General features: G+C 34.5%; 3 protein-coding genes across 4 annotated transcripts in view; all 3 read right to left on the bottom strand.

The window, feature by feature from the left end:
• LOC129003839 (elongation of very long chain fatty acids protein AAEL008004-like) overlaps positions 1-1,507 on the bottom strand; it is a 29,556-nt gene extending 28,049 nt beyond the window's left edge. Inside the window, exon 1 of the mRNA XM_054432163.1 lies at positions 1,418-1,507. The gene's annotated coding sequence lies outside the window, so the exon portion shown is untranslated. The remainder of the gene's footprint in view (positions 1-1,417) is intronic.
• Positions 1,508-5,436: 3,929 nt separating this feature from the next.
• Positions 5,437-9,334, bottom strand: LOC129004446 (uncharacterized). 2 transcript variants are annotated; one of them, XM_054433039.1, is made up of 4 exons: positions 9,229-9,334; positions 7,533-7,783; positions 6,971-7,097; positions 5,437-5,676 (listed from the first exon to the last, which is right to left on the bottom strand). In XM_054433039.1, the coding sequence occupies exons 2-4, from the start codon at positions 7,763-7,765 to the stop codon at positions 5,659-5,661; spliced, it is 378 nt and encodes a 125-aa protein (XP_054289014.1). In that variant the 5' UTR covers positions 7,766-7,783; positions 9,229-9,334; the 3' UTR covers positions 5,437-5,658. The 2 variants fall into 2 exon arrangements, with proteins under 2 accessions (XP_054289014.1, XP_054289015.1); XM_054433040.1 differs by lacking the exon at positions 6,971-7,097.
• Positions 9,335-9,877: 543 nt separating this feature from the next.
• Positions 9,878-25,476, bottom strand: LOC129003494 (uncharacterized protein C1orf112-like). The gene is made up of 12 exons (XM_054431790.1): positions 25,468-25,476; positions 24,950-25,036; positions 22,565-22,707; positions 21,616-21,773; positions 19,988-20,191; positions 16,413-16,548; positions 15,522-15,648; positions 14,893-15,079; positions 12,280-12,469; positions 11,295-11,553; positions 10,896-11,111; positions 9,878-10,547 (listed from the first exon to the last, which is right to left on the bottom strand). The coding sequence occupies exons 1-12, from the start codon at positions 25,474-25,476 to the stop codon at positions 9,966-9,968; spliced, it is 2,298 nt and encodes a 765-aa protein (XP_054287765.1). The 3' UTR covers positions 9,878-9,965.
• Positions 25,477-26,530: the final 1,054 nt, after the last annotated feature.

Below are 26,530 nucleotides of genomic sequence, written 5' to 3' on the forward strand. Positions count from 1 at the left end.
GTGATTTTATCACTACTTGGCTCTAACCTTACCTAATCAAGGATCAGTTAAAAAATAACGCATAAAATTATTCCGAAAGATTATTTTATTATGTTTGTCACACAGAGTAGTATGTTACACGTACTTAAAACACCCTCTTTTAACCATTGTTGCTCATGAGGAGCTATGAAAATTAAAAAAATTGTTACTGAAGCAATTAATTTTAACCTGCGAAGATGAGGTTTCGTGTTTTTGAAGACCAGATGAAGGGCTCATATAATCCCACTCCCGAAATGTATGCATACTATTTGTACTAAAAACAGGGATTGATTGGGCCAAATTTATGTAACCTTGATTACTTTTATAATTCAGCAATTCTGGAGGCTACAAAATGAGTAAAAAAAAAAATACAAATTAAATTCCTGCCAAGAGTTAACACTATACATAATATTCTAAATAGTCAAACCTATAAGCACAGCAGTCAGAAAAGTCAAACAATCTTCTAAAGAACTTCGTGTTTAGGGAGTTTAAACTTTTTGTGGACTTTTCGTTCCCCTTTCAAGACTTATACCCACTGATAGTTATTTATCTTGCTATTTAATTAAGAGCGTCATTTTGTTTATGAATTCAGTACAGTATATCCACTCAATACACGTTGTACAGTGGTTTAATTTTATAAAAACGTAACCAAAATTACTAGTAGACATGCGCACTGTTAAGGTGCAAAACAAGCTAATAATTTGGCAGCCCTGTTTCTTTTTATTACCGATCAGCTGATATACATTGTTGTCTACATGGTTGACAACAACATGGTTTACTACAGCTGTTTGTGGAAGTGGAACAGCTTAAAGTTCTGAAGTAAATCCAATACAGTATAATGTAGGATTTCTATGTATCTATGTACTTGTATGTGTTCTATGTATGTTTTAAATAGTAAAACACTAAACTAGAAATACCGGTATTTATGTTTTTACGTGCTTTAAATTTTAAAAAAACCATATCAAAAAAATTGAATAATTATATTACAAATTTTAACTATCGCACTGTTTACAAATATAAGATATTTTAACTCAAAATAATTAATCAAGTCTCTCCTTACCAAATCCTGTTCTACTACCGTAAAAAAATATTACATTAATAATAATTAGCGAAAATCGTTCATGTTTCTTAGATAGCAATATTTTTATTGTTCGAATTGCTATTACCCATCAGGATTTTTTACTTGTAGAAAATTTATAAGTTTATTACATTTTTAAACTATTTAAGTCTTCGTTTTTTAAAAGAATGTTTAATGTAGTCGAAATAAAAATACAGTACAAATTATATAGCCTCAAAAGAACTGTGCCTAATTAAAATATATATTTTACCTGTATGCGATAGCCAAATTATCGATGCAAATTAATAAAAATATATATATATTTAAAATAACTAAACTCACGTGTTAGTGACAGGTGTAAGGGAGAGAGGTATATTCTTCTTCTCTTCCTCGCTTCGCACCGACCAGAAGCTGACTGAGTGAAGACAAGCGCTGAAACTGATAGTTTTTTACCCCACCACAAGCCTTGAGATCCTTTAACTACATCTGTGTTTATACCAGCTTCCTCTTCCTAATTTCTGTATCACATTGGCCCATTAGGATGCAGTAGTTCCGTTTATTTGGCCACTTTAGGATTTTAGGACTTTTTTCCAGAGTTGCTTTAATTGGTGTTGCTTGTATTGTAGGTTTGCCTGTAGAAGCAAAATATACCGACGCAAATCTGTAGACTGAGTGAATGGTTGGATCTTCACTACAATATTCCCTTAATTGCCAGATTTATTTTCCATTAAAAGCCATTATTAATTGTAACTAGCTGTTACCCACGGGCTTCACCCCGTTTGACTTCATAAGGTATTGATAAAACTATTGATTGGTTAAGTTAAGATGAAATAAACAAAACAGAATACAGAAATACAAACGAATAATCACACGATTTCAATAAGGTAATACATGGAAAGAATAACAAAAAATAAGTACAGCTGAGGTATTTTTAGCCTTAGGTATATGGAAAGGAATTACGAACTTAAGGGCAATTTATGAAATAATGGATAGTTTTGCGCAAGGTTTGTCGTCATGACGAACATTTTAAGTATGTGATTTCCGGGTTTATGGGGGTGTGACTTGTAGTTTTCTCAAAAGTTCATGGGTACTTTGGGATTTATATATGGACTAGCTGTGTCGTTCTACGGACGGGATCATGTAGTCAGTTGAAACCTTCTTATAATTAGAACAGCAGTTGGTTTGCATATTTAGAGTGCATTTTTTCAGATATGCATGAAAAGCTCCGTATACAGCAATGTTTCAGGGTCTTTTTTCCCGGTTATCAAAACTCAAGTACAATTTGACACACACACACACAGAGAATCTCCGGTTAACGACCTGAATGATGGCTAGAAATGCTATTTAATTTACAGTTACACATTATTGCCCTTAATTAAATCCGTTATGTATGGCACAACGTTTTTAATCTCACTTGGTTTTGGATTTTCTTACAAAATGTGGTCGCAAATGTTTGCAGTATTTGTAAACAACATTTAATTGTAAACATATCCAGTGACAGCTAGAAAAAATAATCTTTATCCCAACAGCTGTTCGTTATTTCATAGATGTTGTATTCTCCAAACAGATTATTAGTATTTCATAAACAATGACGTATGTGGTAAGCATTGGGAGAACAACAGGTCGATGGATAGTATAAAGACCAGGATTTGGACCGTTTTCTTACAAAAAGTTAATAAAGATTTAATAAACACCACTTGCATAAATATACACAATAAAACACCCTCTCAGTTTGCTTATGTGAAGTATTTGGTGAAACATCAAATATTGGCCCCAAGGTCAACATCTTCCTTTTTATTGGATGCAAAAACTTACTGGGTTACACCAATATGGCGGAAGTTTTCGAACCTGAAGTTTGTCTAGAGTGTCCATGACAATGACACCTAAAGAAGTAATCCAATAGCCATATAGTCTGTATGATAGAACCAGTCCCCTGACCTGGGGTTGGATAAAGGGTTAAGGCCCGGGCCAGTCCCAGGTAGACGGAGGGTCCGGAGACAGGTTCCTTCATACAGACTATAGCTGCAATGTCTTCGTCAACTTTGTTTATTTTAACTAGTTATCATGTACGGTCCACTATGCACATTTTAGCTATTTGTATAACTAGTGTGCAAACTGACACTGTACTGCATTTTAATAGTTTAGTTAGTAGTATTTTGTTGATTTGAGTAATAATGATGCTTTTGCCCACGAAATGTGCAATGGATTTGTCCTATACTTACCGTACCTTAAAAATGGAAGTACCGGTACACTATCGGAATAATAGGCCTAAATTTAATTGCAGTTGTATTACCGAAAGTGGCATTTTCTGGTGCGCGCTCTTGTGTGAGGCAAAGCCGAACAAAACACCAAATTTCACGTGCGAGGCGAACCCGAGGAAAATCAGTTTTCTTAAACATTAATACCTCAGCTCGTGTGCATCGTAGGGAAAATCTACGCATACTGGTAGAAAGATATTTTCCTGTAGATGTGCAGAATCCCTTTCTTTAGGGTGTAGTTGTGTTGACTGGTACCTACTGTGCATTATGAATAGTGGTGATAGGGTATAGTGTGGCGAAAAATAGCGTTCGTACCACGGACCGAAATGGTTTTGCAGCTCTTGATCGTTTTAAGTACTCGACTTCGACGACTTCCTCTCGAACTTAAAAACTATCTCGAGCCAGCAAACTCTCATTTTCGGCCCTAGGTACGAAATATACTATTGTTCTCGATTGATTGATGACCGACCGTTGTTGTAAAATCTAAAATATTATCTATACTTATTTACCATATTATAAATGTTTACAATGTTCCCTACAGCGTTTAAAGTACAATTTTAGGTATTCAAAAGTACTAGAAGGCGAATTTTATTAGCCTATATTCGTTAAAATAGGTTACATTACAAGTCAAATTAATATTTTACATTATCAGTTACATTGTTGTTTTTAAAACACCCGGCAACAATGAACGCGAACAGTGCAACAGCTGATCTATTAATAATTTTAAGTCAGTGTTGCAGACTTGATTTCACAAGAACGTACTACCTAAGGCATTTCAGTGTTTACTTTTGTGTTGTTTGGTTGAATTCTGAAGTGTAGCAGAGTACTACCATGGTATGGGCAAAAAAACGAATGTGCATTTTATAGAGTGCAAGAACCAACTGCTGAGTGTTGATCAGTTCAAATATATCTGATTAAGTTCAGTATTACAGTACTGTATCCCCATTCCCTTTCTGTAGGTCACTATTAGTAGGCCCAGCCATTAATCTAATTGTTGTGTTTAAGTACTTAGTGTACATAGACACATCTATCTAAGATCTGTTTGCATGTTAAAGTCAATCAGTTATGTGGTGAACCATTTGTGGCAAATGCATAATGTATTATTGGCTTTGAATAACAACAATCAATATAATGTTCCTAATAAGTAAACAGGTAATGTGGATGGATTAAGGTCTTTAAATTTTTAAATGGCTTGGCTTTAAGTGGGGAAACCACTTCAAGTATGATGCAGTTTCCATATTTTTGATACTCATACCATAGCTAAAACAGTTGAAACCAGCTCTTATAGATTTACTAATCTTTAATACCAGATGAAGATAACCAATTCTTATGTTTTTTTACTTCAACCCTCTATAAGAAAATTCATGGTACATGGACAAAGTATTCTTTCCATCAAAACTTTTGAGTTTGCGTTTTGGGTGGAACTATTTGTTTTGGATCCCCCCTGAATTAAAAAATTGTTTTCAAAGTGATGCCTGTGTGTGTATGTATGTGTGGATATGTACAGAGCTACAGACTACTCCTATTGGTATGTGGGTACAAATCTATAATATCTCCAGGAAAATTAGATTTTTTATGGTGATTTGCCCATAAAACTCATAAAATAACAAAAAATTATATGTTAGGGTTCTTTTAGATCCAACTAATTGGTACAACGCTGTAAAAAGTTTGCTGTTTCAAATTTTTGTTTTCACCTTTGGTGATTTCCCCAGAAAATATAGTTACTCTTACCCTTGCCCAAGATAAGGATTGTTGATAAGCTATTGTGAAATGTATTGATGATGATGATACCTTATAAGCAGGACTACAGCAGATTTAGGTTTTCATTTTTCTCTGAAAAGTAAACTACTGTTGAAATATTTTAAAGTAGGCTAAGACTTTACAATGTTTACTTAGAAATCTTTTTTCTAAAATATTTATATGTGTGATCAGTTGTTTAAAAATAATTTGTTACAAAGTAGTTAAATTCCTAGGCTAAAAACGTGTCTATTATTAATAAATGTATCTTTATATCACAGTAATTCTAATGAAGTAAAACTTTTATGAATAGAAGACGCAAGTAGATTAACATGAACTAGGTAGATAATAACTACAAAGATGCAAAGCTGGTACAACGACAAAGATACACATTTTATTAATGATTGATAAAATAGTATATATACAAACAAAACAAATATACACATAACATTATTAATAATTTGTACATTTTATTATTAGATTAACAAATTACACATAAGCTAAGTATACTTCAATTACATAGTTGTGTTCTGTACAGGTAGAGCAATGTTATTTCCGTTGATAGTTTTGCAGCACACATCAATTCCTTCACACTTTTCTGTTGTCCTGAAAATAATAGTATAATTACCTTACATTGCTAATAGTAATATATATGAGGACGCCACCTAGGTGCGTATTTAACCCAAATGTGAGTGAACAGTGTTGCGTATGATTCTGAAAATTTATTTTTTGTAATTTTCCGGTCAATTTTTGCTGGTATATAATCCCTTTCAAAAAAACCTAATTCCGCCCAAAAAAATCATGCCTCCTCTTCTGGGCACCCCTTAGTGAAGGATGATGTGAGATGCCTTTTGTAGCTTTGTTACTGACTAGGATCAGCTGTTTCATTGTTTAGAATCATTTATTAAATTATCAAGGACAGCTGGGTCCAGTTTCGAACCATCAAAAAGCTACTAACTTTTCTCAGAATTGAACCGACGACCTTTTGATTGTAAGGCGGGCACTGTAATCACTCAGCTACCCAGCTATATGTCTTATTAGTTGTAAGTACAAATGCATGAGTTTATCTTCATTAAAAGACACCATATTGTCCTTTATATTTGAAGTTTAGCTCTTTAAGACACAAAGGCAAATTCAAATCAGACGTCATAAGTAAAATATCAAGCATTGCTTTGATAACCTATCAAATATTAACGACAACTTTACCTGACACCTGCTGCAATCTGGAATACTACACTGCAATTGTAAAACTACCCAATACGGTTTTCTGTTTATCAATGATGATAGTGCTGTTGGATTGACCACTGGCTAAACGGTATAAGTTTAGTATAGTCTCCTCAGACATGAGATGCTCATCGATTGAGCGTTAAATTAGATTTAATAGATTTATACCACGAGAGGTGACTACGTGAAGACAATGTTAAAATGTTGCCGCGATTGTAGGAGATGTCTGTATAGGGCCACGAACACAGATTGTTGTCATGACGACATTATGACCATTGAGATAGATGACTAAAATCATTTAGTTGTCCCCTTAATTCAGTATGTATTGGGAAACGGATGTTCCTACAATTAGTATTATCAGTAAGCTGTTTTTTACGGCTAAAGTAAATTGTTGAAATTTTTTTGGTGTGGGAAGGTTTGGCTAAGTTATGGGGAGGAGTGATAAAAGGATCAGAGAATTAAATGGAGATTAGCACTCCCAACCTTAAGGAATGGGCACCTCTGCAACACCATTGCAGACTTTGTACCTGACTTGAGTTGTTTTGAAAAGCAGTGTATTTTTGTACTGAAAACCGCTTCAAATAAAAGACGTTTCTATTCTATTCTCTAAAATAGGGTAGTACTTGACACACTAAACTTAGCTTTCATATGGACTTAAATAACGTGTTGTTTTTACCTCACTGCTATTATTATTGGAACTGTTTTTCGCAGGAGTTGAGATATTGAGAAGATTGTTTACTGGTTTCATTACCTCTAGTTCGCAACAAATCTCGTATTCATTTTCACACTGGTCGTTTGGAAACCTAGAATAAGTAACATATTTTTAGCAATTTTCAACTTCTTTTGCAAAATTAGGAGGGTTATCATAGTAGTTTCATAAGTGATGAAGTACATATTTTTAATTATAACTACCGGTAATTGTATTGAGTTTTCTGCTTGAAAACTACAGTTGATGTTTTTACCTTTCAAGAAAATGTATGGTCTCAAACAATATAGGGCCTAAAAAAAGGTCCTGAGGTCCCGGATTCAAATCCCACCAATTACAAATGGACTTGAATTCCCCTTTTGGCCGCCCCTGTCTAATAGAAACAGGGCTGGGGTGCGCAAAAGGGGTATTCTGGGACCACTACGGCATGCGATTTCTAGTAATCTATCGTCCGAAATGAGGATTGGATAATATGGAGGCTCGGATAGGCAAAGGTTGATTTATCCAGACTCAACTGGTTTACATGACTTACTTAATGTCTCCAGTTCCTTCTCGTATCTCAGCTTCTTTGATCTGTTCATTGCTGCAAAGATAGTACGGAACACAGTTACAGTCTTCATCAACTTGACTGCCTGAGTAAGGTGTCGTAGATGGATTGTCGGTTTCAAGTTGTGAAACACTTCCAGGTTGATAAGTTACGGGCCGAACTTCATAACAGAGACCTGCTGCCACGAAGCTTAGCACTACAAAGTTGATTGAGTACATCGTGCAAAGGATGTTGATCTGTAAAAAATTATTGTATACCTAATGTATAAATATTCTAAGAATGGTTCTAGAAGTTGATGAGGATGATTTGAACCTGGGCTCAGTTGTGCTTGGCCTTTAGTGAATTGTCTAGACTAAAATAATTGCTGATCTTAGTTTCTGAAAAAACTACACAAGGCATGTTGATGTCACTCCATTATACATTTGACAATTTTATAGACATACCCTTGCTAGAGTTGTATCCAGTTTTACAATGAAATGGAAGTACAGTTGCTGAATTTACCTACCAACAGATAGAGCAGATGCAAATAACTGATTGATGTTGAATTTGCTAACTTTCTATTTTCTAAATTATCGAACCATTTATTAAAAGTCCAATTTTCAAAGACAGCTGATCTACTTTCAAACCATCAATACTACTGACCAAAATCGTACAGGCAAACTTCAAATAATTATTTGGCTAGTATTAATCATTTTCAATGTTGACCTTGTTTGTTGTTTCAGTGCCTTTTATTTGTGAAGATGCTACTACAAAATATTTAAATGCTAGCACTAACAAAAGGACAAATTTATGGCACATGCCCTTTTAAATCTGTATAATTTTTAATGATCCTGAATATTTTCCAATTATCAACGCTTTTTACTTGTAAAGTTACCAAAGATGATTTTAGAATATTAACCGCTATAAGATGCTAAATTTGTAATATTTTGTGTCTAAGGCTTCTCGTAAGAGCCTACATTTGGTTCACTTTCACTAACTAATTATATGTGTGGTAGGAGAGGGAGTATGTAATATATTATATAGTTTTAGGTCTCTGATTCTTATTCTAATATGGTAAAAAAAACATTTTAAACCTTGCCATACACATATCCTGTACATCCATACCTTTTAATGACAACTATTCAAAATACTGTATTACTTAATAAGACATGGCTGTGCTTTTGATTCTAGGTTAAAATGTCTTCTAACCTTGACCTTGTAAATTAATTAATGATTAATTTTAATCAGTGATAAACAAACTGATATAGCATAAGAAAAACAACGTGGAATGGGCGTTTTAAACTATGTATAAACAGTAATTGGTGAAGCCTAAAGTTATCAATGCTGAGAACAGGTCCACATTGGTATTTGTCTACTCCTTATTTTACTAACTTACAATATTAAAGAAACACAATTTTGAACTAATGGTGAAACTTGGAGACATTGAATCTGATTGTAGTGTTATTGTCTTATGACCTTTCCACTGATAGGGGAATACACTGTAATTATAAGCATTTAAAAAGTAAGCATTGCACTATCCAAAATAAATTTTGTTATGTTTTAATAACTAAAATATATATGAAACATAATTTTCCGGGAGAATTTAACAATTTCACCAAAGTACTTAATAAATTTCAAGTCATAACCAATAATACGAGTATTACCAGGGTAGAAAAGTTACTTAAAAAGCAAGAGTACAAACCTTTCTTTGAGAGTTGTTACGCTGTGCCAATTCACTCACTTTCTGACTAGAACATGTGTGTTGATGCTACAAAACAAACTTTGACTTCTTGTTACGCTAATCAGAGCTGTGAGGAAAGTCCAAATTTGTAGCTATTTCCTTATCTGCAAATTCATCAGTTGTCTGTTTTCCTTATAATCTAGTTGTTTTACTGAATTATGAATTTGTCAATACGTAAATGAAATAACCTTTCAGAGATTTGATTTTGCTTACAAAAATTAAGTTTTCGGTGATAATTATCATCACATATCCACATTTACAAGCATTTCATACACAATGGAACTTTGCTAACAGCTTAATTTCTGCTCTACACAATTTTAAACTGAATCATCATAGTCATAATTTAAAATCAAATTGCAACTCTAAAATTTAAATGACTACTGGAATGCTTAAAACTACCAGCGATGATTAAAGTGTTCTTCTTAAAAAGATTTTTATAAAATATTTTGTTTTATTTATTTGTTTTTTTTGTTACACATTATTATGGTAGCTCAGTCAAAATTTAATCTCTCATACTGCCTAAGACCAATTTCAGTAAGTATACATGATTCTCAATCAAATGTGAGAAGTTTAAAAAGACAATCAAAGTCAGGAAGAAAAACAACACGAGCTCTTTTACATTTTGTATTAAAACAATTGAACAGTGTTGGTCTTAAAATGTAATATATACAACTATAAATCTAAAACATTAAAAACATTTACACCATCTCGTCCAACCTTTTAGCAATACAACCTAAAACTAACCTACGTGTTTCCTCTGAGCACTTTTTGAACTCTTCGATTGCACTTAAATCTTTTTCAATCTTCTCCAACGTCTTGGAAACTAATACATTCTCAGAACTTTTGAACTTTTTACTCGGATTGAGTTCTACACTATCTTTCTCAATATCGGAATTATTAATTCTACACTTATGAACAAAAGGAAATTTTATACTATTAAGAAACTTGAGAAGATCAGTATCAGACTTTACGATCGGAATACCCTCTAAATACTGGGCAATGATGTTTTGCAGCTTTACGTCTTTGGCCACAGTCAAAGCGACTATTTCTTCATGTTTGGTTACATGGGCGAAATAGGAAAATGTTTCTAAAGTTAATTGTTTCACTAACGGGTTACCGTCCAACAACAACTTGACAAATAGAGATGATATTTCGTTGTAAACGAGATTCTCGTTGGAATCACTGGGGAGGAGTTTGCTGGCGAGGCTTCTCAAAAATGTGCAGGAACCACACTTGTAAATGGTGGATGACGAACAAAGGTCGTCCAAAACATTGAGGATCTGGAAAAAATAAAAGTTAGATAAAACGTATACTACGGTAAACAAAAATAATTGGTTATGATTTTGTTTGAGGGATTAAAATTACCTTATCTTCATTGGAGTCTAACACAGTTTGTGTAGTAGAACCCCTTTGTATCCGGCCACCACGGGACCAAGCCCTAACTGGCTTGATAACTGATTGGCCGGACAAACCGACCTATTAAAAAGACAATAATTCATACCTACCGAATAACAAACTGTAATCAATAATGTGGACTAAAGTAGTATCTCTTTTGGGTTTTTTTTTTTAATACATGTGTTTTGTAGTAAGTTTTAATTTTTTAATACTGGAATCTAAAAAAAACTTACATTCACAATCTGAGAGTTATCAAGACTGACTACGACGTGATATGAGATGGAAACCAACAGAGTAAAGAGAGAAGAGAACCAATCGGATGTCTCAGAACTCTCGAGATCTTCTGGAAACATCATGTGACTCCACATCTGGCAGATAGGCTGAGCTAGTGTAACTCCAACATCAGGATACAAGTCTATGTGGTCTCTTAGAGTGGTCAAATTGTTCGTCTGAAACAAGTCAAGTGAAGAAATGTGATTTGTGTATTATTTATAGTAGGTGTTAGACACCAAAATTTGCATAAACTAAATTCTTTACGTTTTTGTAATTTTTAATATAAAATGTTAAGTTTCCCCACGGAAGAGTAGGATAAAGCCTTAAATAAAAATAAAAAAGGGGGAAATTAAACTCACCAATGCATTATACAGCTGGATAGATTCATTACTAAACGGTTTGTTCAGCAGGTTGTTCAAGTCAGATGCAACCTCAGTCACGTCTGGCAGCTGCGACGAGAAGCTTTTACGATCATCTTCAGCAAGAAACTGAGTGAGACGACTCGTTGTCCAGCTGACGTAACACCACTCGGGCCGACATCTGTCCCAGGTTGGCCAACATGAGCACAAATCTCTCAACAGTGATACCAACTGGAGGCATAACTTGTCTGAACCTACCCTGCAAACAAACAGAATTTAAAAAATGGGACGAGTTAAAAATCACACCTTGGTATTTATTGGTTTTAAAAATCTTTAAAAAATTTGATCTAAAACCAGATTAAGATTGAGCTAATTCATAAGAAGAACATAAAATTAGTAGGCTATGTAAGGTTTTAAACTATTTATATGTTAGACAGTGTGTTTTACTGTTTTAAAACCAAAAAGTTGGATGTGCACTAAAATATTGGTAGGCCTAACAGATTTCATAATTGATATTCATTTTAACATTTTCTGGCCATTTACTTGGTGTGATACTTTTTTGTGTTATCCATACCAATAACGTTTTTTAATGTTTTTAAAGGGAACGGTCCAAACCCTGCTCTTGTTACAATTATCTAATAATTCATTGATCGCAGCTTGTAAAGTAAGCTTTCTTAGCAATCTGTGTTAGTTAACTCTTTGATAACATAGAGACTATCTTAATCAGTTTAGGTTGCTGTCTTTTGCACTGCTGCTCTCATAAATTTATGGTTGTTCCCGTCACTCGAATTGCTAGGGGTACGGGCCAACGTAAAACAATCAAATGCTCAAAGGCTAGCAGCACTGGCATGATTTTTTAACGTCCACTGAGGGGTGATATGTAGAGACAAACTTTGAAACTATAATATACACTGTTTTTGTCAACGTGGCTATTACGGTTGGCCAACTGAATGCAAAGAGTTAAATATGAGAGGTCAATACTAACCTCGCGATGAGACATAACAAGTCGGACGTAAAGAAAGCTGGCCACAAGTATGGTTGAAGCAGATGTTTAACCAGCAAAGACTCCAAGTCGGAAAACATGTCGACGGAAGTTGTAGCAATGATGAATGCTGCAGTGTGAGTCAATAGTGTCTGGTACACGTCTTCCTCATACGAGAAAAACACATCTTCACCTGAAAACACATGGTGACTCAATATTTCTATAAGATACCTCCGTCACAGCAAACCTGCAGACTAAGCGAATTCCCATATGCCTGATTGGATTTTCACTAAAAATATTTACTTTAACAGGTCAGATTTAATTCCCTATTTAAATACCACTTGATTTCACGAGTAGTTAGGTTTGCTTTTACAGAGAAGGTAATATATATATATATATATATATTTTTTTTTAATGATCATAACTAACTAGAAAATAAAATGAATTTTGCAAGCTTGATCAAAATACAGTTGAACCTCTATAAGACGAATTTCAAGGGGTATGGGAAACATTCGTACTATAGAGGTATTCTTAATAAAGAGAATACCTCTATAGTTCTATCGAGGTTTAATGCTGCTGTTATTCTTCTTATAGAGGTCACGTTTGTCTTGAAGAGGTTTTGTGCTAAAAATATTCGTTGTATAGAGCATATTATTCCTAGCACATGTCACAAACAAATTTGTCTTATGGAGGTTTTTAACTAAATTACTACGTTGTATAGAGGTGTTTTTAGCATTGACCTATATGATAGTTTCAAGGGGATTAAAAAAAATTTGTCTTATCGAGGAATTGGTTTTATCGAGGTTCGTACAAACGAGGTTCGACTGTATATTGCTTCCGGGTCTAGGTCTTACAATAACTTATGGTAGGCCTAAAAATTAGTTTCTTACAGTATTTTTAAAAATAAACTGTATGACTGGATGATTGTTAAAAATCCCTTTTACAAAATTGATGATTTTTTAAGTTGTGAAATAAATATTAGATTTTGAAGAGTAAGTTGAAATAAAGCTTCTATTTTTATGTAAGTGGCTATTTAAATTTAGATATTTTGTACTGTAAACACTGAATCACCTTGTAACTATGTATAACAATGACGTGTCCTATTTCTTTTATAAAGATCAATGGAAATAAATATTTCTTATTCTTATTCTTATTCTTATTCTTAATAGCTTATTCCCAACATGGGAAATCCACTAAAAAGGAAATATTTTTACTTTTACTTATTTTATTTTACCAGAGGCAAGAACTAGAAATATTATTTTAAGTTACTTTGTTTTGATGTAACTTAAGGTAATTGCATTCCAAAAACCATCACTTAAAAAAATAATGAATCTATAACATTTGTTTGACAAAAACAAGGAAGAATGTGAAATCATTATCGTCTACAAAGCAATTTCACTCCAACTAAATATAAATGTTATAGCTTTTTGGAGGGTGTTACCATAGATAAAACATACTCCCTTAGTAGATTAAATATTGTGTGTGTATTTTGAAAATCAATAAATTGTAGCTGGATAACATAAATATATAAAAAACATACTGAACTGTTTTGTTTATATATTAAAGGAAATATTTTCTTCTATTTTATGTTTACTTCAGAATAAAATGGATTATGAAAATAACACACACAAATGTTCTATATGAATAGGAAAATAATTTAGTTTGATATTATGATAGGGAAAAGAAGCTAGTTTAGTTAAAACGTTACTTATCCAAGTTAGAAACATTAAATGCGTTATAATCTTTTTAAAGATACTCGTTGATACCACTATAATGCCGATCTCTGATTACGGTAATAAAATAACACTTAACGCATAACTATTAAAAAGACATGCAGATTAACACCTTTAGTTATAGATAGTCACCTGCAATATGGACACCCTCTTTCAATTTTGTATCAAAAATCATCATAGAGCCGCGCCGACTTAAAATACGTGAGCTTGCCTAATACAAAAGTTTACTTTATTAAAATTATTTCATTCTTTTTAGAGCGTTTTAAAGTCGGTTGTATTTTTTACAAAAATAAATTATACATTTTAATTTGTTAGTTCTGTACGTCCAACTGTAGAGGTTGTGTTTTGTTTACAATTTGTTTCTTGTTATTTCAGTCATTTAAAACCTCATTTAACCAAATTAAACTATATAATCATAAACAATAACTGGTCTCCTAGATATATAACCAAATAGTAAAGCACAAATCATGAAAATAACCCTAAAATAATAGAAACAAAATGTCCTCTACCCCAGCGATCAGTGTGGACGTACATGAACTAGACACAAAAAACAAGCTTCAAAATTTACAATGGGATGAGAAGTCTATTTGTGTTGCTTAGTCTATGGTGTTACCCAATATGGTAGAAATCCCCAATAGCCTATAACCTCCCAGAGAGACTTGCCATTTTAGATTTCTACAAGATGACTGCAGCTTAGGGTGGGGTAATACACTACTGGATCAGAGCAATATCACATTGCTAAGAGCCACTAGGTTTGGCAGGATTTTAACTCGTGATTCTTTGACAGAAGTCAAAGACCGACTGGAAGAAGAAGGGATTGATTAATTCAGCAAATCACATCCTCTTTCTAGACCTAAACTGCACAAAATCCAATCATACTCACAAGTATTGAGTATTTTAAAGGTAGTTTCAACAAGTGGCATCGTTGGTTTGATCCAAAGCACTTTAGCTTCATCGTCGGCTGAGGCAGGATTAGTGAACTTCTTCAGAATCATGCTCGTCAGATTGAAGTAGCCGAACTTTGTTGCAACTGTGCCAGACTGCAGCTCATCAGCTTGTTGAAGATAGTTCTGAAACATATAGCCTATGTGATGTAAAAATAATACAAAAAAACAGAAGCAAGGTATAGAGGAACCATTCAATGGTACACCTAAGTGGTATCTACCTAGCACTAGTTGCTGGTGTCTAGGGAAAAGTCCAACAACATGCCCCTCGCCCTCATGTACTACAATGCTAACGGCGGAGGAAGACCCTGTGCCCTGTGCAATATACATTTCTGCACAGTGCTTGCCGCTCAGGCTCTTCCTTACTTGACAAAAGTATATTTCCGGCACAATATACTAGAGCTGAAAGCGCACGTCCCATAACCGAGTTTCCCCTGTACCTAAATATGTGCTTCCACGCTTATATAACCGAAGTCAAGACCGCTTGCGAGATGCTGTCACGGGCTACAAACGCATGTTGTCGTCAATGGGTTAACCTATAAATATACTTGGCTAGATAGCCACATACCTTGACGAACACCGGGTCGGCCAAAAGGTGAGAGAGGAGGGGGGCTGCTCCTGCTGATAGATGAGTTGTAACTTGAGCAGCGATATCTTCTGTCAATCCTTCCACGCTCAAAGACTGCTGGGTGCGGCTGTATGACAGAGGACAGATACACTGGATAAATAAATTATCATTTGGACAGTACTTTTACTATTACTTGGACAGAACATTAGGTCTAGTGGTAGAGCGTAAGGCATGAGTTTCAAATGTCCCAGGTTCAAATCCCGCCAATCACTAATGGATTTTATCTATGTGATAATGCCGCAACCCTCTAGGACTAAACTGAAATAATCTGTAAGAACAGTTCCAGGCTAAAACTTAGAAAATAAAACAAAAAAGTTTTTAAAAAATACATAGAACATTAATAAGTGCTCTTGTTAAGTAGGCCTACACTTATCATAGGCATGTTACTGGTAATATGCCATTCGTGAGTTTCAACATTCTTATTGTTAAGTCACATTTCCGGTTTTAGATGGTATGGTCACTGTTTAATTTTTTACGGTCTGCTTGCTCAATGATCGTTTATACTTTAATACTTTTCATTGAAATGGCGACCATAAAAAGTAGGTATTTTAAGCCAAAAATAAATCTTAGAGACATGTTGGTTTGGTTAGATTATGTTTGTAATGGAGAGGTTACTTTTTTTCAAACTTAACCTAACATTTGGCGATTTGTAGGTATCTCATCCAGTACCCAAATTGCCTTGGAAACTTCACACAGATAAGCAATTATTTAAATTGTAACTTAATGTGATTGTCAACCAAAGTGTATGTAATATGTAACAAAACCTCATTCTTGATTTAAAAATATGTTAAATATCTTAATCACAAATAAAAAATTTCAAAACATGCCAACCTGGTGAGTGAGATAAGACAAGACAACAGCTGAGAGTGACATTCACCCAAATGATGCTTGTATTGTTCACACAGTTTGATCAGAACCTTCAACTGCAAACTGGATATCTTCAAAGCCCTTAGGACAACCTTCTTATCTGAAAAACATTGAATTCACTTACACAAATTATTATTAACTATTAAATCTAACTCTCGTTTGAAGTTTCAAGTGATGAAATATTAGAGTGAAATAGTAAACAACATATAAAATGCATATAACATGCACATATAACATCCTGTGTCAAAAGGCCTAAGGAGATAAGAACAGTATATAAACAATTAACGCGTGTATTATATGGGTGAAGATTGTTTTAAGTTGATAACTCAAAAACTAAAAGTGGGTTGGATAACAATTAAATTTGGAAGCTGATGAAATCACAATACCTGTAAAATTACAGGGTGTCTACCAGATTTCTCAAATGGAATTCCCGACTTTTTCCCGACTTTTCATTACCATTTTTATATAAATCCCGACCAAAAACTGGGTCCGTTCTCCATGTTACTACACCTTTTTCCGTCTCGCGATCACTCGCGACACAGCGAAATCACTGACGATCGAAACAAATCACATGCCGAGAAAATCCCGTATTAAATGTAGGGGTGTGTGAAGCAGCAAAACATTTCAATTCAAAGCAACTATTCGATTTAAAAAAATGTTGATGTAACTCGATTCGAAGCAACATGGAATTTTTCTATTCATACTTGTCAGTGGAGTACAATATCTGTTTTCAATCATACATTAGAAGAACCAGTATTTCTGGAAATATCAGTGAGCTTCTTGCCTATTTCATAATTTTTACTTGCAGCATCATGTTGTTAAGCATGTTACCTATTTTATTTTATTGATTATAAATAAAGATATGTTTGGGTGTAAACAAATAAAAACCTTTGTAAGATTTAAATACTGAATCTTTCAATTGGTTTACATTGATAAAATAAGAGGATAGAATCAGAACTACAAGGTATACATAACTTCTTGTATGGCAATAACCGGTATGGCGAAGCAATGTCTCAGTGTATGCCATGTACTTGGATGGCAATAACATGAATGGCGAAGCAATGTCTCAGTGTATGCCATGTACTTGGATGGCAATAACCTGTATGGCTAAGCAATGTCTCAGTGTATGCCATGTACTTGGATGGCAATAACCTGTATGGCTAAGCAATGTCTCAGTGTATGCCATGTACTTGGATGGCAATAACCTGTATGGCTAAGCAATGTCTCAGTGTATGCCATGTACTTGGATGGCAATAACCTGTATGGCTAAGCAATGTCGCAGTGTATGCCATGTACGTGGATGGCAATAACCTGTATGACTAAGCAATGTCTCAGTGTATGCCATGTACTTGGATGGCAATAACCTGTATGGCTAAGCAATGTCTTCTCAGTGTATGAAATGTACGTGGATGGCAATAACCTGTATGGCTAAGCAATGTCTCAGTGTATGCCATGTACGTGGATGGCAATAACCTGTATGGCTAAGCAATGTCTTAGTGTATGCCATGTACTTGGATGGCAATAACCTGTATGGCTAAGCAATGTCTCAGTGTATGCCATGTACTTGGATGGCAATAACCTGTATGGCTAAGCAATGTCTCAGTGTATGCCATGTACTTGGATGGCAATAACCTGTATGGCTAAGCAATGTCTCAGTGTATGCCATGTACTTGGATGGCAATAACCTGTATGGCTAAGCAATGTCTCAGTGTATGCCATGTACGTGGATGGCAATAACCTGTATGACTAAGCAATGTCTCAGTGTATGCCATGTACTTGGATGGCAATAACCTGTATGGCTAAGCAATGTCTTCTCAGTGTATGAAATGTACGTGGATGGCAATAACCTGTATGGCTAAGCAATGTCTCAGTGTATGCCATGTACGTGGATGGCAATAACCTGTATGGCTAAGCAATGTCTCAGTGTATGCCATGTACTTGGATGGCAATAACCTGTATGGCTAAGCAATGTCTCAGTGTATGCCATGTACTTGGATGGCAATAACCTGTATGGCTAAGCAATGTCTCAGTGTATGCCATGTACGTGGATGGCAATAACCTGTATGACTAAGTAATGTCTCAGTGTATGCCATGTACTTGGATGGCAATAACCTGTATGGCTAAGCAATGTCTTCTCAGTGTATGAAATGTACGTGGATGGCAATAACCTGTATGGCTAAGCAATGTCTCAGTGTATGCCATGTACGTGGATGGCAATAACCTGTATGGCTAAGCAATGTCTCAGTGTATGCCATGTACTTGGATGGTAATAACTTGTATGGCTAAGCAATGTCTCAGTGTATGCCATGTACGTGGATGGCAATAACGTATGGCTAAGCAATGTCTGAGTGTATGCCATGTACGTGGATGGCAATAACTTGTATGGCTAAGCAATGTCTCAGTGTATGCCATGTACTTGGATGGTAATAACTTGTATGGCTAAGCAATGTTTCAGTGTATGCCATGTACTTGGAGGGTAATAACTTGTATGGCTAAGCAATGTCTCAGTGAATAACTTATATAATTAATGTCAATCATTTGAATAATGTCAATAAGTTATATGGATACTGATAGTCAAAGTAACACTATCAATGTAACAGTCAACTACGTATATGGATACTGATTCAATAACGTATGGACACTGATTCAAAAAGGTATTTGGATAATGATTCAATAACGTATATGGATACTGATTCAAAAACGTATTTGGATACTGATTCAATAACGTATATAGATACTGACTCAAAAATGTATGGATACTGATTCAAAAACGTATTTGGATACTGATTCAATAACACATGGATACTGATTCAAAAACGTATATTTATACTGAATCAAAAACGTATATGGATACTGATTCAATAAAGTATGGATACTGATTCAAAAACTTATTTGGATACTGATTCAATAACGTATATGGATACTGAATGCCCATGATTCAAATTGTTATTTTGATCATCACTGAATCAAATTGGAATTCCGATGCATTTTCGATTCATCCCACACCCCTTCAATGTAATCCCGTCCCAATGATCAGGAATATAAGATCCAGAATTTGTTTTAAAGTTTTGGGACCCGTTCATCCCTAATTTTGAAAGGTTAGATTATTCCCGACTTTCGGCCGAAATTCATGACTTTTTCACGACTTTTCCCGACCTTTCAAAATCCCCGACTTTTTCCCGAATTTCCCGGAATTCCCGACTGGTAGACACCCTGAATTATATGCTATTTGAATTTTTTTAGTTTTTGGCTATCTACCGGTAACTCTTTTTTGGCTAATTTGGTTTCTTCATAATATTGTGATTGTCGTATTGAATATCAAATTAAAGATTAGCTGATAAGGAATGTGAAATTTCAATGGAAGAGATAGTTGCATTTTCAAAAATAAATCCTGGATATAAAAAAATATGAAATTCTTCACAAAAAGAGACATGTTAAAACAAATAAAATAATGAATACTGCACACCTTACAAAATTCACCCAGAGGTATATGTTTTTCGATAAATTTTCAACTCAATGTCAGCTAACGGCTTACTAACCAGCATTTACGTAGACCTTTAGGTTGTCTAATTGATGAGCAATGTTGGCCGAGAGATAGATGATTGGTCGAGACACATCAAGCCTGGAGCAAAGATGGGCCGAATACGTCTGCGTCAGCTGAGCAAACCCCTTCCAGTGAGCCACCAGACTCATTGTGTCGAGCTCGGCCACCACTTCTGACATTAAGTTTAACGTGTCAATAACTGTAACAATACATAGATTTGTATTAATGAAAGAATAAAGAGAGGTGCTACCAATAGTGTATCAAATTTCTTTTAATATTTTGTGTTATACAAATGACCCACCAATGATTCTTAATTCTCAATTGCCTATGACCGAAAGTGTCAAAAGGACATAAATATTAGTATTAATTATGAAAATCGTTAGTATTAATTAACTATTTATTTTGTTGCAAACCCCTTAAGCTTGGCTCACAATCCAAGCGATCACTAAACATATTAAATTGACGATAGATCAATTATTAGGTGTATGAATAAATGAAAAAAAATACCCCCGCCGCAGCAAACCTGCCGTCTAAGCGAATTTCCATTTGGCCGAATTGATTTTCAATTGATCTATTTAAATAACATTAGGTTTAACGAGTACCTAGGTTTGCTGCTACAAGGAAACTAATAAAGTAGTGTGTTTTTAGTAAAATATTGATAGCTTACTATGAAATAAATAAATTTGCCAAATTTGATCAAAATATATCCATAAACAAGCAAACTACAACATTTTACAATATTCTCCATAAGAATAACATGGGAATTTTAAATTTACCATTTTTTAAGTTTTCTCCGTAACCAATAACCGTACAAAAACACTTTGATATACTGAATTGTTTGTTTTTTTAAGCTCTTTAAGAAGGTTTAGAGAAAAATTGGGAAATTTTGTGTTTTGAGGGTAAGAAGTGAGAAAAACCAATTTTTACCCCATAAAACCCCCCATAAAACCCTGTTCCCATGGTCCGATCATGCTGGATCGCGAACTCATTCAAGTTTATCCCGCCATACACCTTCAAACCAAATTTCATCAAAATCGGATAAAAATTACTCAAGTTATCGTGTTCACGGACACATATATATATATATAAATCTATATATATATATATATACCTATATATATATATATATATACATATATAAAAATTTGAACGAATGGTGTTTTTGGCCTCTGGGGACAGTAAAATGAAAAAGTAAATCGGTCCCGGGCCTAAGTCTTACCATGAGACCTACGGTAATAGCTACTTCCCTATAGGGAAATTCGCTAAAACGGAATATGAATTTAAGTTAGGTATTGATCAACAATGTAATAGATAAATTGTCAATAATTAAACTATATTCTAATTCTAAACTTACTAATATTTATGTATAATTAAACATGGCCTTGAAGTTATAAATAAACCATATATGTCTGTATTGATCTAAAATATATACCACAATACAAACGCATCAAGTTTTGGACCTGTTTGTGGCTTTCTTTCTTAAGAAAGGAGAGTTTTTAAGGAGTACAAATGTTATAGGCTAGGATAAAACTGCTTATGACTAAAAAATATTTGAAGATAAACTGTGTTAAAATCTTTTAAAACTTATTACTTAAGAAATTACATGCTAGCTTAAACACTTACTCTCTACCAGCGATTGAATTTCCTCTTCAAACGCACAGTTGAAGACAAGTTTTTCATTCAGTAAAGTGAACAGTTTAACCTGCACTTGGTAACATTGTTGAAACAAAGACATCAGCTCGCTTCTCACAGCAGAAAACACATCTTTGTACTCGGTTTTGCTGAAAAAAAACAGCATTTTCAACTAACCCGTCATAGTTTGTTTGTACAAAAATAAAAATTCACTTAGGGCGTATTAAACTATTTTTTTGTAAAATAATTTGTAATAACCAATGACTTCTATCTCTACTTGCCAGAATTCTTAAAAAACTTTTTGTGATTGGCAAGATTGGACCCCGGACCTCAGGGATCATAGTCCGTGCGGTACTTACGTATTATACGGAGGCCACTTATTTTACAGCGCGCTGCGGCGGTTGGGTTAAGTTGGGTTATCATAAATATGTTTGTAGAACTTTCCTAGTTTCGTTATGAATCGAACTATACGAGATGAGTCATAAAAACTTATGATAACCCAACCTAACCTAACCGCCGCAGCACGCTGTAAAATAAGTGGCCTCCGTATAATATGTAAGTACCGTCCGTGCTCTACCCCAAGTCCAGTGCGATCCCATCTAATAGAATAGGTGGAGGAAGAGGAACAGTTGAGTAATAAAAAAATATGGAGAGGTCTAGTAAACACTTAGATCTGATAATACCCAAAAGGGAAGAGGAAGTGTATTCATTCATGTGTTTTTTAAAGAATGGAAAGATGGAAAAGTGTATAGTCTATGAGGTGTAGACCTGCTAATTTTTATTTTTATTCTAAGAAATTGAGTGCAAATTGTTGATTTTTTATAAATGAACTGTGATCTTGATCTTTAGAGGGGATTTTAAACCAAACAAATTTTGGTAGTAGCTAGAGAAAAAAAAATATCTTAACAAATATAACCAATTTTTTTCATTGATTGCTCACCTTTTCTGACAATGGCTGAAAACCAAGTAAACGACTTCGGCTACGTTCTTCGGAGCACTTGGAAAATCAGAACCAGATAGTTGGTCAAAACTTATTAGATAAGCCAACATATTATCCATGTCGCTTAACACTTGAATGCATATCTAAAACAAAAAATATTCAGATTCAATTTGATAATATTTGTAGACACTGTTTTAAAGACAAAGTGCTCATCAAAGAGCGGGCACATTAGGAGAAGCGAGCGACTCCCGGGTTGCCGTGTCGTATCCACCAGGGCAGGAACATGGCTGCATAAGTTGCTGGGACATGGGGGCAAGGCCCCTTGCGATGTATGGTGTTAGACTAATTTATTTCAGTAAATAATCCAATTCAGATATCACCTATCAACTAGTTTAATGTAATTTCTAGTGTCACCTTTTAATATCAATATTTTGCTCAATCCTTAGTTCACGTTGTGTCCAGTTGTCTGGTTAGTAATTACTACATATATTCAAAGAGAATACTATTTCTGTAGTTCGTTTCAATTAATATTAATAATCATCAAAGCTGGCTCTTTGGGCCTGTGATCCACGGTAAATTGTCTCCTCTGGTTAAATTAAGTGATTCAGTTGTCGTTTCCTACACAAAGGGTTTTGCCGTAACAGTCAATCAATCGACAATAATCGCCATTATCATAGCTTAAACGCCACAGAATAGTGTTACAGTAGTCAACTTTAAGGATTTCATTTGTCAAACATTTACTTGAGTGAATACTTTACCGTACTGTTAAATGCTTAAAAAACTGACTTTGAAGAAATGCCTGACCAGAAAAATCTCAAAAATCCACTAAATACATAGGCTAATATGAATTTTTTTAGATCAAAGAAATATTTGATTCTGGTTAGCTTCATTTTCCGATCACAAAATATGTCTTTTTACAAATTTAAAATCATTCCACACACTTTTTGTTAAATTTATAAAATGTTTCAGTAAATAATTCCAGTATCAGGTCTACTATTCAACTTTTAAACTCATCATTTGCAGGCTAAGTAAAAATCACAACAATCCGAGCAAGGTATGTAAAAGAGTACATCTATCTTTACAGATTAGTTTTATGAAAAAATCCATACATAAAATAAAATATTAAAAAATAGTTTATAATTGAAAGATACAGTAAAAACTATAACCAAATACAATACAGCAACCTACTACTGGATTCAAACCACCTTTTAACACAAGGTTAGTTTTGGTTCCATGGAGACAAAAAATGGAACTACTTCTGTCTCCTAGAAACAAAATCATTTTCTTTTGAACATTTGACAGAAACAGATCAATTTGCAATGTTCAAGGTAAAAAACTTAATGTTTGGTTTAGGCGCTGTAACGACTTGGTGGTTCGTCACCCGGAATCCTCCCCCACCACCACCCCCAATAAGCGAGAAAGAGTTGCGGCCATGGATCCCGATCTGGACTCAGTGAAGAAGAAAAGACTCAGTCCAGGGAATAGAAGAGAAAGGCCCTGGACTGGTGATGTTGGAATGCACTTAGAAAAATTATAGTGCTCAGGACTTAAAGGAAATTATTAAACAGAATTAACACTTGGGGAGGTACAACAGCTCTGAAAGGAAGGCAGCTTCAATCTATGAAGAATTATTATCTAAACTTGTGTGTGGTGCTGCTGAAGGAAACATGATCACCATTTACTCATTGCACTGTCAGTTTGTAACCAATGCTTCTCAACTTGCAAAAATAAAAAAAATTCCCATACCCAAATTGAATTTATGAGTTTTATAGGCTAGTTTTTAAACTTAAGAAAATTATATTTATAACTCGGAAAATTTGAAAAAAATGAATGACAAGGAAATGTCAACAGACGTATTTGGTAATAGTATATTACGTTACTAGTCCTGATAATAAGTGTTTACCGGACAAGTGTGGTCGTTCCCGTGCGAGACGAAGTCGAGTACGGGATTACCATACGAGTCCGGTACACACATTTTGGACGAGTTACGTACGATAGTTTACGCCATACTACTAAATCCGTACAAATCCTTATATATTTCCACCAACTAAAGGACTAAAAATCACTAGTCATAACCTCTAAGAGAGGTTATGTTTTTGTTTATAACCACTCACTGCCACCTAAATACAGTATAATCAGCTGATTGGTGTCCGGCAAAACTCATTGCAGCACAGTAGTACGCAATGAAACCCCATTTGAATAAGCTGGCGGCAAACAGCTGTTTTCTGGACTAAATCCTTGCGTGGGAAGTTCGTCAAAATAATGTAGTGTGGCGTAAAATTATTTCCTCATTGATTGTTTTTCAAGTAACATACATTTTGCTAATGATAGTCTCTAGTACATTTGTTTGTCTACTTCCCTATGGGGAAATTCCTTTATACAAACCTCAATGTTCTTCAGTACATTTGGTATCAAAGAGTCGTCTTCAAAAATATCTGCTTCGTCAATCATCCGATGGTTCATATTTAGTTTCTGAAAACAAAACAAGACAAATTGTTAAACAATAGCCTATAGAATAGGCTAATTATATGAATCCAAACTATAATAATTACTTAAGTACTGTAGATTGTTATGATACCAAATAAAAACCGATTTTCATTTTAAAATAAAATCTGGCATTATCTGAGAGAATGTTTAGACTTGATTGAAGTTGATAAAACATTGCCTCTAACTAAAGTTGAAAAAAGATCACCTCTGATACCAAATAACCAGGACTTAATGTCCTCTTGGATCTAACCATTAACAATAACTAAGCAATACTCCAAAAATACCCCTTACACACTCTATGAGGCCAATCAAATTCTCAAACAATTAATGTAAAAGGGTCGTCCGTACATTAAGGTCTCCATCATGCTCCTGTCGTAGCGAAGAGAGTTAGTTGAAATCTGTGATAAATTCTTTACTTCGTCCATTACGATTTTAGCTACTTCTCACCCATTAAGGACGATTAGTCTGGACAATAGTATTCAAAAACGTGAAGGTAAATTGACAATTCTGACAAGTATTACCGGTACGTTCTATGATTAGATATTTCCAGTCATCAATCGAGACTGAAGTCAAAGAATAGTCTTTGGACAAAGAAAATGTGCGTAAGGGATGCAAAGAGTGAGATGGTCAATTGGTTAGGCTGACTAAGTCGTTCGTCAGTCTCGTATGAGGCAGTTATTAAAGTTGGAGGACTTTTGCATGCAGATCGTGGTATTACTGAGCAATAGAGATTCCCAAACTGATATGAGACGTCTCAAAATCACTGTCACGGGATACTGTAGGTCCTGGAATTCTTAAAAAATCCGATCAGTAAGCAAAGTTTCCACAAATTTAATCTCTGTCGTAATGGAAACTGATGAACACTTGTTGCCAGCCCTGATGAGCAAATTTGTATGGCCTTCTGAGAACTCGCTAAGCCTCTTAGGCATGCTAATTTTAAACATCTACATACTTTTTGTATTAAACAAGTTGGCAAAGTAAAAAATCTACTTTGGTTCCGGATTTGAACCACAGCTAGGAGACCTTAATTTACAGATAACTCTCAAATTTGGGAGAATCACCATTGGAGGATGTTTATCATAAACATTACCATCTTTTTCTGGCACCAAAGGGAAAAACGATGATTGGAAGAGGCTTTTTAGCACAACTGGGACACTAAAGCCCAACTGATGATAATGAACTTGGAAAAGTGCATGATTGTATAAGTACATGATAGCTAGTACAAGTAAAAAAATATGAAAGCAACTGCTGTTGGTAACTTAGTACAAACCTTAGACAGGAAATTCTTTGTTATCGGTAGGAATTGTACCAAAAGCGTGCTATCTACTTCATCCACAGGTAAAACTTGCACCGCTGATCTATAAATCTGCGAAATCGCATGAGGAAGTAGATCATCAACCCCTCCGCCTTGCAAGCTGTTGTATTGTCAGGTTAAGGAAACTCTTAAACAATTATACTAGCCAAAAACTATAAATGATA

This window comes from Macrosteles quadrilineatus, unplaced genomic scaffold, assembly GCF_028750875.1.
Source record: "Macrosteles quadrilineatus isolate MER2022 unplaced genomic scaffold, UCM_ALF_1.0 Scaffold_9__3_contigs__length_116548681, whole genome shotgun sequence".
NCBI classification, from domain to species: domain Eukaryota; kingdom Metazoa; phylum Arthropoda; class Insecta; order Hemiptera; family Cicadellidae; genus Macrosteles; species Macrosteles quadrilineatus.